Source organism: Oryctolagus cuniculus, chromosome 15 (assembly GCF_051225735.1).
Source record: "Oryctolagus cuniculus isolate XC-2025 breed Fujian yellow rabbit chromosome 15, ASM5122573v1, whole genome shotgun sequence".
NCBI classification, from domain to species: Eukaryota; Metazoa; Chordata; class Mammalia; order Lagomorpha; family Leporidae; genus Oryctolagus; species Oryctolagus cuniculus.
Window position 1 is genome coordinate 52,972,821 of NC_142881.1, and position 15,225 is coordinate 52,988,045.

The 15,225-nt window shown below is 41.8% G+C and overlaps 1 protein-coding gene across 8 annotated transcripts in view; it reads right to left on the reverse strand.

Annotated features, from left to right (window-relative positions):
- Positions 1-4,221: 4,221 nt before the first annotated feature.
- Positions 4,222-15,225, reverse strand: part of RHOBTB1 (Rho related BTB domain containing 1) — a 70,279-nt gene continuing 59,275 nt past the window's right edge. For all 8 annotated transcript variants that reach the window (XM_051823875.3, XM_051823876.3, XM_051823872.3 and 5 more), the window contains 4 exons: positions 13,047-13,197; positions 9,601-9,689; positions 6,988-7,093; positions 4,222-6,420 (listed from right to left, as the gene is read on the reverse strand). In XM_051823875.3, the coding sequence (XP_051679835.3) occupies positions 6,251-6,420; positions 6,988-7,093; positions 9,601-9,689; positions 13,047-13,197 (516 nt within the window). In that variant the 3' untranslated portion in view covers positions 4,222-6,250. The remainder of the gene's footprint in view (positions 6,421-6,987; positions 7,094-9,600; positions 9,690-13,046; positions 13,198-15,225) is intronic.

A 15,225-nucleotide genomic window follows, 5' to 3' on the forward strand; every position in this document is an offset into this window, starting at 1 on the left:
TCCCTACTCATAAGAGTGCAAAGTTAATATTAACTTACCTCATATGTCTTAGTCTATTGCTCTAACAAAACACTCGGGCCAGGTCACAGTGGCCTTAAAAATCTGCAATTTATTTAGGCAGTTGTGCTCTGTGAATTCAAATGTGGGGCAGGAAGTTAGGAGAAAGGGAAGTTTTATGTTTAAGAGGGAAGTTATTCAGGGCTTCTGAGATAGTTTGAACAATCTATAACATTTGTATTGGCATGCTATATATTTTTTTAGATTTCATAGGTGAAATAAAATTAGAGTTTCAATGTGTGTGTGCAAGCTCACTGGGGAATCACACCTGGTTTTATTAAGCTATAGTTGACAAGCAAAACTTGCAAATATTTATTATGCACATGTTTTCCTAGTTGTATACATCACAAAATGATTAAATCAAACCAGGGATTGAAGCCAGGGGTCATCTTAGTATTCACAGGGGTCTTGAGAAATCATCTTAGCCTCTTGCCTCACATGAGGGTCAGATGTCAACAAACACCAAGGGCAGAATAACTGAATGACTCACTCTAATGGCTCACTTTCTCACCACCAGGAAGCCTGTTTAGGCCTCTTAGGTGGCAGGAAGATAACTTTATTTCTGTTGCTGGTCAGAGTGCATCCAGTCTTTGCGTTAGGTTAGAGCCCTTAAGATTGTTTATGACTCCAGAATTCTTTTACATCCTATCCTCTTAGAGGATTTTCATCACTGAGTCCAGTGTTAGTACATAAGCTCATCACCTCTGGAGGCTCCGATTCTGAAAATCTATGGTGGAACCTGGAACCCAGTTTTAGATCTTGGCCCTAGGGCATGTTCAGGGAGGTCCACAATAGTGTCAGGGACTGTTTAGGTATGGGAGAGTCAAATGTGGTAGATGCCATCTTTGAAACATTAGGCAGCTAAGGAAGCCAAGGGTGGGGTGTACTCATTGTAACATGGTTAGATTCCCAAAATGGTATACAGTCAGAACAGCAGATAACAGAATGAAACTTGCTACACAACACCATTGGTGTAATGATCACTCACTGGACATGACATGGGGAGTGGATATTATTGAAGGAGAAAATAAAAGACAAGGTCTGGCACTGACTGAAGATGAAAAGGTTGCTGAGAAAACACTGAGGAGTATGGCTAATTAGACTTTTTGCATGGAACCTTCAAGAAAAGTACAAGAAATGTGATTGGAAACAATAAAAGAAAAAGGACTATGAGTGAGTCAGGTTCAGTGAAGCTTGGCCTTGAGATTACCCAACCATATTCTGCACACTGGAGTCAACAGAGGTCAAGTGAGGGCAGTGTCATTTTTTTAAAAAAAATTTTATTTGTTTGAAAGTCAGAGTTACACAGAGAGAAGAGAGGCAGAGAAAGAGAGGTCTTCCATCAAATGGTTCACTCCCCAGTTGGCCTCAACGGCCAGAGCTGCCCTGATCGAAAGACTGGCACCCACATGGGATGCTGGCGCTTCAGGCCAGGGCATTAACCCACTGTGCCACAGTGTCATTTTGGAGAGTGCCACCCTCCCATCCTCTAACCACTTGCCTTTCCCTCCAACTCATCTTTTAAGATTTCCCATAGCTCTTATTTTCAAATTTTTTATTGTCATGAAGCACTGAACAGAAAAGTTGGCATTTGAAGAGACTGGCAGGTGAGGATCCAATGGGTATATTTGGGAATATGCACAATTGCTTTCTTTTTGGGACTTCTTGCCTTTGTCTTCAACATGCCAAGTGCACAGGTTCATCTTTATTTCTTTTTAGCTTCTGTATGTTGAGTACTTGTTATGTGCAAGGTATTGTGCTTTGCCTAAGTCATTTCATTTAATCTGCACTGGAAACTCAGTGGAACCATTCCCCATTTTTCTTGATGATTAAAGCTTAGAGAAGTTGCATATTTTTCCATGTGACAGTTAAGCTTAACATTTAATGAATCATCAAATGGAAAAGATAGTTCTATTATCAAATTGGGAGGGAATAAAAACAATGCCCAGACTTTGGTTGGCATCCAAACAGAAAGATATGAATCAAGCTCTTTCCTCATTGATTGCCTGCACTAAGTGTTCTTGTTTTTGGATTGAGAACATATTCAGACTCAAAGAGTCTGAATACTCTTTCGATGGGGCCACATTTAGACAGCACTCATTTTATCTATATCCAACTGGAAGTCTGTTACTAGGATGTTCTTCTATTCCATGGAAACAGTGAGCAATATGAATCGTTGGCAACTCACTTCCTGCCTGCTACTGTTGTTTATAATTCTTCATGTCTGGAGATGTGCAACTGCATGACTGGTTTCCACCCAAAAGTTACCTTTTCATAAATGATTTCCAAATTTTGTAGACTATAGTCTATAAATATTTAATTGCACATTAACCCTGCACGTCTGCACATTAACCCTGTAAAAATTATGCACCTAAATGGCTTAAGTAAAAATATCCAATTTAGAGGCACTGTCAGCACAGGATAGAATTTTCAAATGCAGCCAACATTGTATCTGCAAAGGCACTGCTCTTACAGGATGTCACCAATGTTGCCACATGAATGCCTTCACCTCTCCCTCTAAACCTTTCATGTTGCACACATCACCTGCCTCCTAATTGGAAGTTCAAGAGAACAAAATCTTCCTCAGGAAATTAAGTTGTAGGATACATGGTAATCTCATCAATTCCTAAATTCCTGGGAAGAAGAGTCCATCCACGGCTCAGAGAGCTTCACTGAACTTCCAAAGCTTTGGACAATGGCTGTCCCCCTCTTTCTTCAAATTGCTTTTAGCCTTCTGTTTTTGCATTATTACACTGTACCTTGATTATTTACACACATGTAGATATACAACACAAACATATTCTCTCTAGCTTTTACTTTACAATGGTTTTGTGATAGTCACATTCTTTTAGAAAATGGAAATTATTGCTACTTGTCCACCAGCCTCCAACTAGGATATATCTATCAATACATAGGTAATTTCTACCCAGAAGTTACCCGTTCACAAATTATTCCCATATTTTGCAGACTATTTTGTGTAAATATCTAATTAATGAGCATTTGCACATTAACCCAGTAAAAATGATATATCTAAATGGCTTAAGTAAAAATATCCAATTTAGAGGCACTGTCAGCACAGGGCAGAATTTTCAAATGTAGCCAAAAGGCACAACATAGCAACTCCAGAAGCACTGCTCTTACATGTTACCAGTGTTGCTGCATGACTGCCTTCATTTCTTCCAAACCTTTCATGTTGCACACATCACCTGACTCCCAACTGGAAGTTCAAAGAACAAAATATTCAACAGAAGACAGGTGGGTGTAGATGCTGATAGGTAGATACAGAGATGTCAATTCAAGAAAGAAATACCCAATTCAAGAAAAATGTTCATGAATCTTCATCTGGCAGATACAAATTCATTTGAGAAATGATGTACTCACAAAATAGTTTTCAAACTCAGGATTCTCCCCTTTTTCTACCCTCTCACTAACAGAATACATTTTACTTAGCCAATGTCACATTGATGTAAAATCAAATTTTGACAACTGATTTTATACAATGGAAGCAAATGTTACTACAAAATCTTAGGAACATTGACTTCTACTTTTGATTATCCATAATGAAAATATTTGAGTTCCTTTTAGAACAGGCAAGATTTGTTATTTCCAAAATTCCAATATAGGGGCTTTGAGATCCCTATGTTTTTTCTAAGGAGAAACTTAGACCAACATTTTCTGCAGGTAAGACTTTACAGGTAAGCCTATGTAAAAGGTGCCACAATTAGAAACAGCCACCTTTCAAAGGTGTGGGAATGTGTTGGAAATCTTTTTTTCTGCAGTTGTTTCTTACAGTAGACAACTGTTTTGAGTAATAGAGAAGTCACCACTCAGTTTTTTCACCTAATTACTGGCAGAACTGTTTAAACACAGATTACAATGACTCCATTCAGATAGAGATGTCTTTTCCTTTGTGCACACACACCACCCCCCAGTGACTCAACATATCCGGTGAGTTTAGCCAAGAGCAAAGAGCCAGATACCTCATTTACATCATGGCATTGGAATGTCTGCTGACAACAGGACAAACAAAGATGACATTCACGCTGCTTTGTTACAAGAATGCACACAAGCTCCCTGGACCCAGCCCCTTTAAAGTTCTGATAGTTTTTAAAAGCTATTAAATCACACATATGCTATCATGGTAGTACTTAAAACAACACTGGAGGCATTTTATAACAATTTTATTGGTTTTTCGTGAAAAACAAAAACAAAAACACAAAACAAACCACCATGGTTAAAGGCCATAATCAGCATCAACCAAATGAACCAGCCACTTGGTTATAGTAGTTGATAACAACACTAGTAGATATTATTGCTTACACCCCAAGTTCATTTATATGTCCATTATATTTTGGCAAGATTACAATCAAATGGGAGCTTTGGTTGTATAAATTCATCTACAACTACTCATTGAAAACAATCTCTGCCATTTGATGATAGGATACATGCCAATTCTTCCTGAGTCTTGACATTTCTCCTCTCATTCTGTCTCCTTTCTCCTTCCATTAACTATACACAACTCAACTGAAACACAATCAATTTGGATGCATTTAAAACTATCCCTACTCTACTGCTCTCTCTTCTATCATGGGAGGGAGATGCATGTCTGGGCCTCTTCAAGTTCTTGTATACCCTGTGTTTTCACTACCACCAATACGTGCCCATCTGTAACCTGGCTACATTTTCAAATGTTTGGCTGTGAACACTGGGAGTTCAACTCCACTGTGTCATTTCCAACTGCTAGTAAGCTAGAAAAGAGCACTCGAGTCAACAGTTCTTAGTACAGAAAGTTGACCTCCCAACAAAATGAGCCCCAAGCCCTGCCACACAATATCCTATGGCAGGTATGGAACTGTGGCCTGAAAATGTGCCCTATGTGCACGCGGTAACATCTTAATTGACAGAGAAGCAATGACTAACTGCCTCTCAAAAGCTCCCCTGCTCTACACTTTCTATTTTAACACTGAAAACTCAGAAGGACAAGGTTCAGAACTAACTCACAATAGCACCATTTCCTAGACTCTTGGAATTAGATTCCTTTCTGGGTTGGAGAATGCAAGGACCCAGCCTCCAGCTTTATGCTTTCATAGGCCCTACTGAATTTCAGCAGGAGTGGGTGGTTTGCCTTAGCCTACTTCTGCAGTGACATGAGTTTTCCCTGGGAAGAGTTAAAAATCTGTGTCTTAAAAAGTGAAGTTGGCCACAGGTGAGAGACCTGAGGAAGCCTGTTTCCGATGGTGAGATGTGCCAAGCCTGTAGCTGGCTGGAAGGAGTCTGGGGACTTCTTCCTTTGCCCATCTCAATTTCAAGTCAATGGAGACTCTGCATGCAGAAGCATGGCAAGATGAAGGAACACTGAGAGACAAAAACCCTAATGCAGTGATCCAAACCCCAGTGCTCTAATGGTATCTTACGTATTCGGGTCCACCAGTGAGTTTGCCCTGGATAGTGCTGGGATTGAATAAGCCCTTCTAATGATTATAAGGATTATCCTCTGGAATCTAAACATTTGAAACAACAGATTTTTTGATATCACTATATTTTACATGGCACATATAACCATATAATTACTAGCACTTACACAGCAAATATTGTAAATACACATTCTTGGAGTTGAGTTGGTAATTATACCAATGTAATTCAGCAGAAAAAAAGATTAAACACTCTCCAACTTGCACTTTGGGGGAAATTCAGTCCAACCCTTTACTTCACAACAACAAAAAAACCCACCCTCTAATTATGTGGCCTCTAGTCATGTGGCCAAAGAGGGTCACAGGATGACTTCATGGTCAGTTTGTGGCCTGTAAAATAAAGTAATACACAGTATTTTCATTTCAACAAAATACAAGAGACCATATAAAAATATTTTCCAATTTGGAATCTGAAACATGAAAGCTGGATTTTTTTGTCTTTGTATAAAAAGAAACAAAATAACGGACTAAAGTTTATTAAGCCTCCTAACAAAAAAATATACACATCAGTTTAAGGAATGCAGTGAGAGTCAGCTTCCCTTTTTGTCCAGGCTCATTGGTGGTGAGCTTGTGCTTTGATCCTAACAAAGATAAATGCACAGAAGTGGAGGCAGGTCAGTGCCTGAAACCTGAACTACGTCGTATCGCTAAGAAGACTAATTTTACAGTAGTGCCTTAAAAAGTGGTGTATCAGATGTCTGATTTCTCTGTCCTTGTCCTCTTCAGGCTACTGCTGGAGATGAATTCCAGAAGCACCACTTTCGTCTTGAGTGATGTTTATTGAGTGCAATATCTTCCTTCTCGCGTTCCCTTTTCACGCGCTGGTAGTGGTCCTCTTCCTTCAGGTACCACACAGGGGGCCAGCGGTGCCGCTCAAAGTATTCTTGGTTGTCTGGTGAGGCAAAGAGGCTGATGATAACACCTGCTGTTCACTCACTGTTTTCCTGCGCTAGGCCTCATGCTGAATGCTTCTCATATATTCTCACCACACTCTCCCCACCCCCTGCCCCTCCCAGACCCTGCCTACACTGCTGTGGCAGGGACTATGATCAGTTGTCACCATTGTCACCATTTACAGATGGTGACAGGCAAGCTTTGGGATGTAGAATCTCTTGCCTGTAGTCTCACGGCTGGGCAGAGAACCAGGACCCAGACTGCTTGACTTTAAGGTTTCTCCTTTCTCTTAAGTACTGGGGGAGCCACCAACCTCAGCAAGCTATGCAACAGGCCCTGAACTCCAGCCTCCCGACATCCTCCTCCAACTATGAAGTGCTCCAAAGAGAACCCCCCAAGCCATAATTTCTTGTGTCATATCATTTAAACATGTGCACATCAGCCAGCCATGAGGAATTCTCTATGGGCTACAAGCATGATCTTGTTCCCTTCCGGGGGCACAGAGAGGAAACGGTTCAGGCAGAGGTGAGGAGAAGTGGATGACTGGGAACCCACACGCTCTCACCTGCAGATTTTGATTTGATTTCCTTGCGGAACTTGGAACAAACGCTGTTGTAGTTGGTGCAGATGTGGTGCAAACACCAAGCGGCCAATTGGTGGGCGTTGTGAAACTGCAGAAACGTGACCAAAAGGGGGTCAGATTTTACTTTCTAAAGTGGGGTTAAAGTGAAATTGGAAGCCATTGTACAGGTGACAAGAAATAAAGGGCCCCTGGAACTAGTTCATTAAACCTTTCATTTTGACCTTGGCGTTTTGACTTTGGCCATGGCTCCAGTTCCAGGCAGTGTTGTATTGGCATACTCCTTCCTCAACCCCTGTTACAGGTGTGCCAAAAATAATCACTGTGTCCGATTAGGAGTTCAGAGTGTGCCTTGCCCTCCCACCGTCCCCTGCCACCTGGCCCTCCAGTGATAAGTGACTGTGGCCTCTGGAGGGTAGCAGCCAACAGCAGAAAGCAGCAAAGTCATCTCTGTTTGAGGAAGCTTTGGCAATGGAATACTCCGTGTCACATGTCAGAACTCAGCTGGCTGGGGCCAAAGATCTGAAAGAGGAGACTATGGAATGTGTGACTGTCCTATACCTGTCCTTTGGTTATATAAGAAGAGCAGGTGCTAGGAGCAGGGTAGGAGGGATCCTTTGCCCTTCCTGAGCAGGTGCTCAGAGAAGTGGCAGCTGAGGTAACTGAGTGAAAAAGACTTGATGCTCAAAAATCAACAGCCCACCCCCATTCTGTCCCTATGTCTAGGACTCCCCTGCTTCCTAAACTTTCTGACAACACCCTCCTCAAACATCCATTCCGTCGTCTGCTGCTCTTGATGTTCCTTTGACAAGACCCTGCAGCCAACAGGGTAGTTCTCTCGTGAACTTGGATCTCTACTGTGGAGACCCATAGAAAGGCAAAGCCTTTACAACCTCAAACAACAGGTGCATATCAAGCCAGTGCCTCTCACTTCCCATGATGTTAGAGTTCTCTCTGAAAAGAAGACTGGGCAGTGGGTATGCTGGGTTGGCTTGCTTCTGCTCCAAAGAGCAGACTATTTTTTCCTCACTTAGACCTCAATGACTATTAAGCTGGCTATGGTGGGAGTCTTTAGAAATTGGAAAATGCAAGAAGCCAGAGGCCCACTTGTCCCCAGGCTGATTGTTAAGTACTTACCTGCACTCCCCTATGTTAAGGTCTAACCAATGAGCTAAAACATGGAGACTCCATCCTAAACTCCCCCTGCCAAGGCCCACCAGGGTTTTGCAGTAATCATGTCACTTCCTTGAGGGGTGTGTGATGGGGGTGTGGGGCAGAATGAGAAAAGAGTTGACAGACACAACTGAAAATCATGACTTCAAGTGAACCGGTTGTATATGCAATTCTGGGTCATTTCACTTTTCTCTAAGAGGAAGACTAACTGGAGAGAGTTCAGGTCATAAACTGTCCCTTAGGCTTGTTTTCTAAAGACCCCAACTTCCAGGTGTGGACGACAGTTTTGATAGGGGTTTGCAGATTCTACTGTACCAGATGTTTGTGCTTACTTTTTACTGAAAGTTCTGTTAGGTTGATTTTCACGTTGGATTTTAATAATTTGTGTTTGTGTCTGTTTTTCTCACTTGCCTGTGAGTGCTCCAAGGACTAAGAATGTAGTCTATCTGTATGCACATCCTAGATTTAGGGGGTGCCCAGTACTCGGTGGGGGGAAGATCACAAATATTTGTAGGATGCTAAGTCAGTGTGAATGAGCTTCTGTGAAGTCTTATTCTACCTTCTGTCCTCTTGAACCCGAGCCATCATCTAAACCTGCGTTGCACCTGCCATACAATGTCCCCACCCCCTTCCTCCTTACTGACACCACCTCTTCTCCCTTGATAGAGAAATATCTACTTCAGATGTCTGACAGGAACAAAGAAAGCCAAACCAGATAGGCTGAAGAAAAGACAGAGGAATCTATTCTACCCTCAGAGATTGTTAATCGGTCTCTGTGGGGACTGGATAATTCTGCCTTCTGAAAGGGCTTCCGCTCCTCAGTGCTCTCTCCTGGACATTCTCTCCCAATTGATTCTCCAAATACTCTGTGAGGTCAGTAGCGGGTGAACTACCATCCCCACTTATGCATGGGGAAGTTAGTGACAGAGCTGACCTTGAGACTTCGCTCTTCTCTAGCAGAAGAGTGTAAGTGTGGCTTGGGATTCTGGAGTTACAATACTGATATTACCAAGAACTCCTTTCAGGAAACTCCAGGAGAGCTGCAGTGAGATGTTCATTCCCAGTGGGCACTGTAGGGCCTCACGGAATTCTGGAAACTGTTCTTGGCCAAATACATGTCCCAGAGTTCAAAGGAGGGGAGACCTTCTCCCGTGATGCCCAAGTGGTTCTCCCACATGTGAAGACAGCCTTAGGGGACAATGGGACTGGTGTGGCGGTGGGGTCCTTGTTGTTTTTTCAAACGAAGTCCAGCAGGCTGAGTGGTGCCTGAAACATGAAACTCTCAGATCTTCTCCGTGTGCACAGGGGCCTCTGTGACTCAGTGGTGACATCTTTATTTAGACAGATGCAACAGTGGAATGTTTCATCAGCATTAAATAAACTGGTTGAACACACTTAAAAGGTGAAAAGCAAACTGATACAAACCTGGGCCAATTCCAAATAAGAAAGCACTTCCCCGTCAATGCCCACGCCACTCATGGCGGCCTTGGTCAGCTCCTGGACTGCGTGCTGCTCTGGGGGAGACAGGAGGCAGGATACTGTCAAATGGGGCCCTGCAAATTAGACTTCTTGCCAGATTGGGGGGCTCATTGCTCTCCACTTCAGAAGAGAGACAGAATATGAGACACAACTCTGGGCAGCTGTTTGAATTGAATCCAGGGTCTAATCTGAGGCATAGCCTTCTAGTACACAAATTTCTGGTCATTCGCCATTGCACCAACCTCTCTAGGGCCTCTTGTTCACACATTTTTTTTTTAAATTTATTTGACAGGTAGAGTTATAGACAGTGAGAGAGACAGAGAGAAAGGTCTTCCTTCCACTGGTTCACTCCCCAAATGGCTGCTATGGCCGGCGCTGCGCCGATCCGAAGCCAAGAGCAAGGTGCTTCCCTCTGGTTTCCCATACGGGTGCAGGGCCCAAGCACTTGGGCCATCCTCCACTGCCCTCCCGGGCCACAGCAGAGAGCTGGCCTGGAAGAGGAGCAACCGGGACTAGATGGGATGCCAGTGCCGCAGGCGGAGGATTAACTAAGTCAGCCACGGCGCCGGCCCCTTGTTCACACATTTAATATAGGCAGAGTCCTTCAGACCTGTGCCGGCTTATCTAGGAAGAGGATATCCATCAGGCATACATAATAAATTCATCTTAAATTAATTAAATTAAATGTTCTTTGGTCACATTAGCCACATCAAGTATTCAATACCATGTATGGCTACTGAAGTTGACAATGCAGATGTAGAATTGCAGAAACTTCCACTGTACACCCCTGGCTCTAGATAACACACACCATTGTAGAACCCTCAACTATGTCACAGTTTACACAACTGTTTGCAAACTCACAATCCCCTCTCACAGTGGAGAGCCTGAGTAACAGAGGAATATGTCTATTTTTGGAATTAAAATGTGAATACACACATCTGTCACAACATCTACAGATGGATGATGCAAGGTTCAACCTCCTAGATTCTAACAAATGCAGGGACCTTCAGCCAAAAGTCACAAGAATCCAGTTGGGAGAGCCATTTCTTCTTGGGAGCTGGTGTCCCAGGCTTCCTGTGGCTCTGGGGCTGAGTGACATCTTGTTTCTGTTTTGTGTTGACATGTGTGGGAATAGTACTGGCTTGGCCTCTCTACCTCTTTGATGCTGATATCATCTCTACATTTTTAGTTGTTCTTCTAATCAAGCATATATTGTCTAAGTCATGCTTAGGTTTTGCTCTGGCTCTGTAGAGTTGTTAGTTGATATGCCTAATCTGGTCAATAGGGTCTCTAAAGTTGTAACCTCCTAAGCTAGACTGATAAATATAGGAGTAGTTGAAACCACATCTCCCAGAGAAGTCACTCAGGCCTTTTCATTTTAAGTAACAGCAACATTTCATGATATTCATTTAACACTGGCATGCAAAGCAGTTTCACCCCAGAAACTGACTTTTAAATATCATATTCTATAAACACTGTATATCAGTCAGTATACATCAAATACTAGAAATGATTAAAGGAGTCATCCTGGGAAGCCACATATTAATAATTGTACCAATAATAACAGCATTTAATAACACAACTATATATACACAGGGGTCTGGAGTCATTTAAAAAAAACTTTCATGGAGAAATCAAGACCATGCTTTCATGTTGATAATAATATTTTAGCAAAATGGCATATTCCTAGAGAGATCACAAATTTTGTTAGACATATTTGACTCCAAAATGATTTTTGACCACTTCAAATAATAAAAATTGCCCACCAAGGACAAATACTTATAAAACTCATGGTTAGTTAAATGGATTGAAACTCCTATTTCTGAAAAAAGGAACTGGCTACTGCAGCCTCCAAGAGTAATATTTAAAAAGTAGCATTACTCATTTGGATCTATGACTTCAGGAATATTGATGTACAAGAGTTTTTGAAAACCTCTAACACTGACGCTTCAATTCTTTCTGTCCAACTGGTAGGGTGGTAGGTGAATGGATAAGATAAAGGGAAGACTTTGATCTCTAGGTGGCTGCATGCAGTAGAAACTGGGAGGACAGAGAAATTCATCTTTTATCTAAAGACATTGTCCGAATGTCAAGTCCAAGTAAGATTGGTTGGTTTGCTCATTTGTTCACTTTCCAATATTCAATTATTCAACAAATTTATGGAGAACCCAACATACTCAGGTACTTTTTGACGTGCAGGAGGAAAAGCCAGAGAATAAGGCCGGCACTCTATCTGCTTTCATGGTTAACAGGAATCACCTACATATAGTGATGAACACTCAGATTGCCAATAGACATGTCTGGTGAATGAAGCTAAAGAATTCAATTCTAAAAAAAGGTATTTAAATGTATATATTTTATATAGATTTGCTTGAGTTTACCAACTGAGCAAATCTAGAAATGATAGATAAAATTTTGTGAAGTTAAGCCAAGTCTCGCTTTTCTGTTTCTCTCAGAGTGAATTTGACAATGTCAGAACATTTTCTAAAATAGTTTTGAGAAAACTACTTACATAATGCTTACCATGTGCCAGACACTGCTCTAAGGACTTTGTATATTTTAACTCATTTAATCTTCATTAACAACTCCGTGGTAGACTAATACTAACTCTTTTAATGAGAGAGAAAGCTAAGCCCCAGAGCTAAGGGTAGGTAAGGAACAAAGTTACCCAATGAGTAAATGGTGCAGCCAGGATTTGAATCCAGGCAATGTGGCTCTGTAGTCTGCATTTTTAACCACTGCATCTATTGACTCTTTCTGTTTTTAAAAAAAAAATTAGGGAGAGAGAGAGAGAGAGAATGCAAAATAAATCTATCTGCCATTTCACTCCCCCAGTGCCCTCAGTGTCTAGGGATGAGAGCTGTGTACTCAATTCAGGTTTCCCATGTGGGTGGCAGGAATCTAATTACTGGCTCCCAGGGTCTGTATTAACAGCAAGCCAGAGTCAGGAATTGAACCCAGATACTCTGCTATGGGATGTGGGCATCTTAGCCTGCATTTTACCTGCTAGGCCAAGTGCTTGCTTCCAACTGCATCTTTCTTAAAGATTGTGCACACCTTATGGAGATGATGTTCACAGAACAGTATTTCAAATTCAGTGGCCCACAAATGGTTCAGCGTGTATACAGTGTGTGCCTTGTGGCAGGGGTTTGCATCACTCATTTTTATACTTGCATCACCTAATAGGGCCAAGTACAAGGTAGGTACTTAAGAAATATTGGTTGAATTGAATTGTACTGTCTGATGTATTTGATCCATTCATACCAGCCTGCATAAGACAGTCCTATTTTGGATCTTAAAAATTGTTTTATTCCCTGGAAACCTGATTTCTGTCTAAATGCGACTTTGATAAATGTTAAGGACACAGCATGGCCCCAAGTCAGAAGCCTTACCTGCAAGTGCAACCAAGTGTGGCAGGCAAAATCTGTTTGCCAAAGCAATTAATTCCAGTGGGTCCAGGTCCAAGTTAGGTGACAACTGCTTGGTATAGAGATAATCCAATACTGCTTGCATTGACATCTTGTTTATGTTCGGGAGATATACCTGAAAAGTTAGATGAAAAGCTAAATTCTGAAGAAAGCAGGGAGTGGGGACATTTTCAAGCGATGGTGCTTATAATATCTCAACTGTGTGACTTGATACTGTGACTCTTGGATACCTGCTTTGAGGCCGTGCATGGAAGTCATTCAGTATTTATGGCTTTAAACATAACAGCTTGATTTGTAGATGGCAAAAGAGTAGAGCTGCCTGACAAAGCCTGATTTGGAATTTTTAAATGGCTATTTGGACTTATAAATCAGACAAATGGGTTGTAAATGTAGGATGACATTATGTAACCTCCTTGCCAAGTACCTGATAATGCTCTATTGTGGGGAAAGAAATCTCCTAGCAACATGACAGGTGTTGGAAAGAGCTGCAAACCACACTGTTGCCGACACATGATAGAGCCCAGCTCTCTAAGATGTCAAAACAGAGGCTGAGCAACACCTTGGTTGCCACAGTGACTGGCTAGATTCCAACATCAGTATATGCTAGCACCATAGATGCAGCTTACTGTTTTCTTCCTACAACCACATGGATTCAGAACTACTGGAACTTTATCAGTTAACAAGAGATTCAGAGAACCCAAAGGAATCCTTGCATGGGCCATTTGGGGAAGTAGTTAGCTGGGCATGGTGAACTTTCCCCTATAGGACTCTCCCAGTTTCCCTCTTGAGTACTGGCAGTTCCTCATATAAATGCAGGCTAGAGTTTGCTAGAGAGCCAGAGACTGCCTGTGTGGTCCATTCCAGACGGGTGGGCTTGGATCTGTGGGGTTGCATACTTTGCAGCTGGGTCTCTAACCCTACAAGACAAACTCTGAAGTAGTATAGGTATCACTAGGTTTACTTTTGTAATGTTGATGGTTACAGAAATTAACCTCCATTCAAAGCCTCCTATGCTAAGCTTTCTTTCTTTAAGATTTATTTGTTTGAAAGGCAGAGTTACAGAGAGGCAGAGACAAGAAAGATCTTTCATCCACTGATTCACACGGCAGCAAAGGCTAGAGCCAGGCCGATATGAAGCCAGGAGCCAGGAGTTTCTTCCGGGTCTCCCACGTGGGTGCAGGGGCCCAAAGACCTGGACCATCTTCCACTGCTTTCCTAGGTGCATTAGCAGGGAGCTGGATCAGACATGGAACCACTGGGGCTTGAACAGGTGCTCATATAGGTTGCCGGCACTGCTACACCACAGTGCTGGCCCCCTGTGTTAAACTTTCTACATGCATTCATATAATTTAAACCTTATATTTGCCCTATGAGGAAAAGACTATTATCTTTGCAATTCTGCAAAGAAATTGAGGTTCAGTGAGGATAGATATTGTGTGCAAGGTTGCAGGGCTAGTACATAGTCTTAAAAAGTAGGCTTAAGTGCAGAGAGTATAATTCTAAAGTGTATGTTCAGAATTGCTATGTAATATTGGAAATCTTTAATGACAAGGAAGTAAAACTTTAGGTTATAGTATAAGGCTCCACATTGCATGAATAAGTATTAGACTTCTAACTCAAAAGGATGAAGTTATAAACTTCTTAATTCTGATACTTAATAAATGTTGACATAGCATTTAAAGGTATACAACTGTATATTGTGCAAGGTTCTTCAAAAAGTTCATGGAAAACAGAATTTAAAGGTTAGTTTATTTTGGTGCACAAATTTTGAATTCCACACATGATTTTCTTCACAATATGCGTTTTACATGAACTTCTTGAAGACCATGAGAATGGAAGGATTTAAAACATCTTTGAACCCACATAAAGTTATGTTTTAATTTTTATTCATTATTTTTTATTTCTTTGAAAGGCAAAGAGACACAGAGACAGAGAGAGAGATTTATTGATTGATTTTTCCATTCACTTGTTCACTCCCCAAGTGCCTATAATAAACAGTCAGGGCTGGACCAGGCTGAAGCCAGGAGGCCAGAACTCCTCCCAGGTCTCTCACATGGGCGGCAGGGGTCCTCACACGTGAGCATCACCAGGGTGCACAGTAGTGGGAAGCTGAATAGGAAGCAAAATAGCCCAGACTTGAACC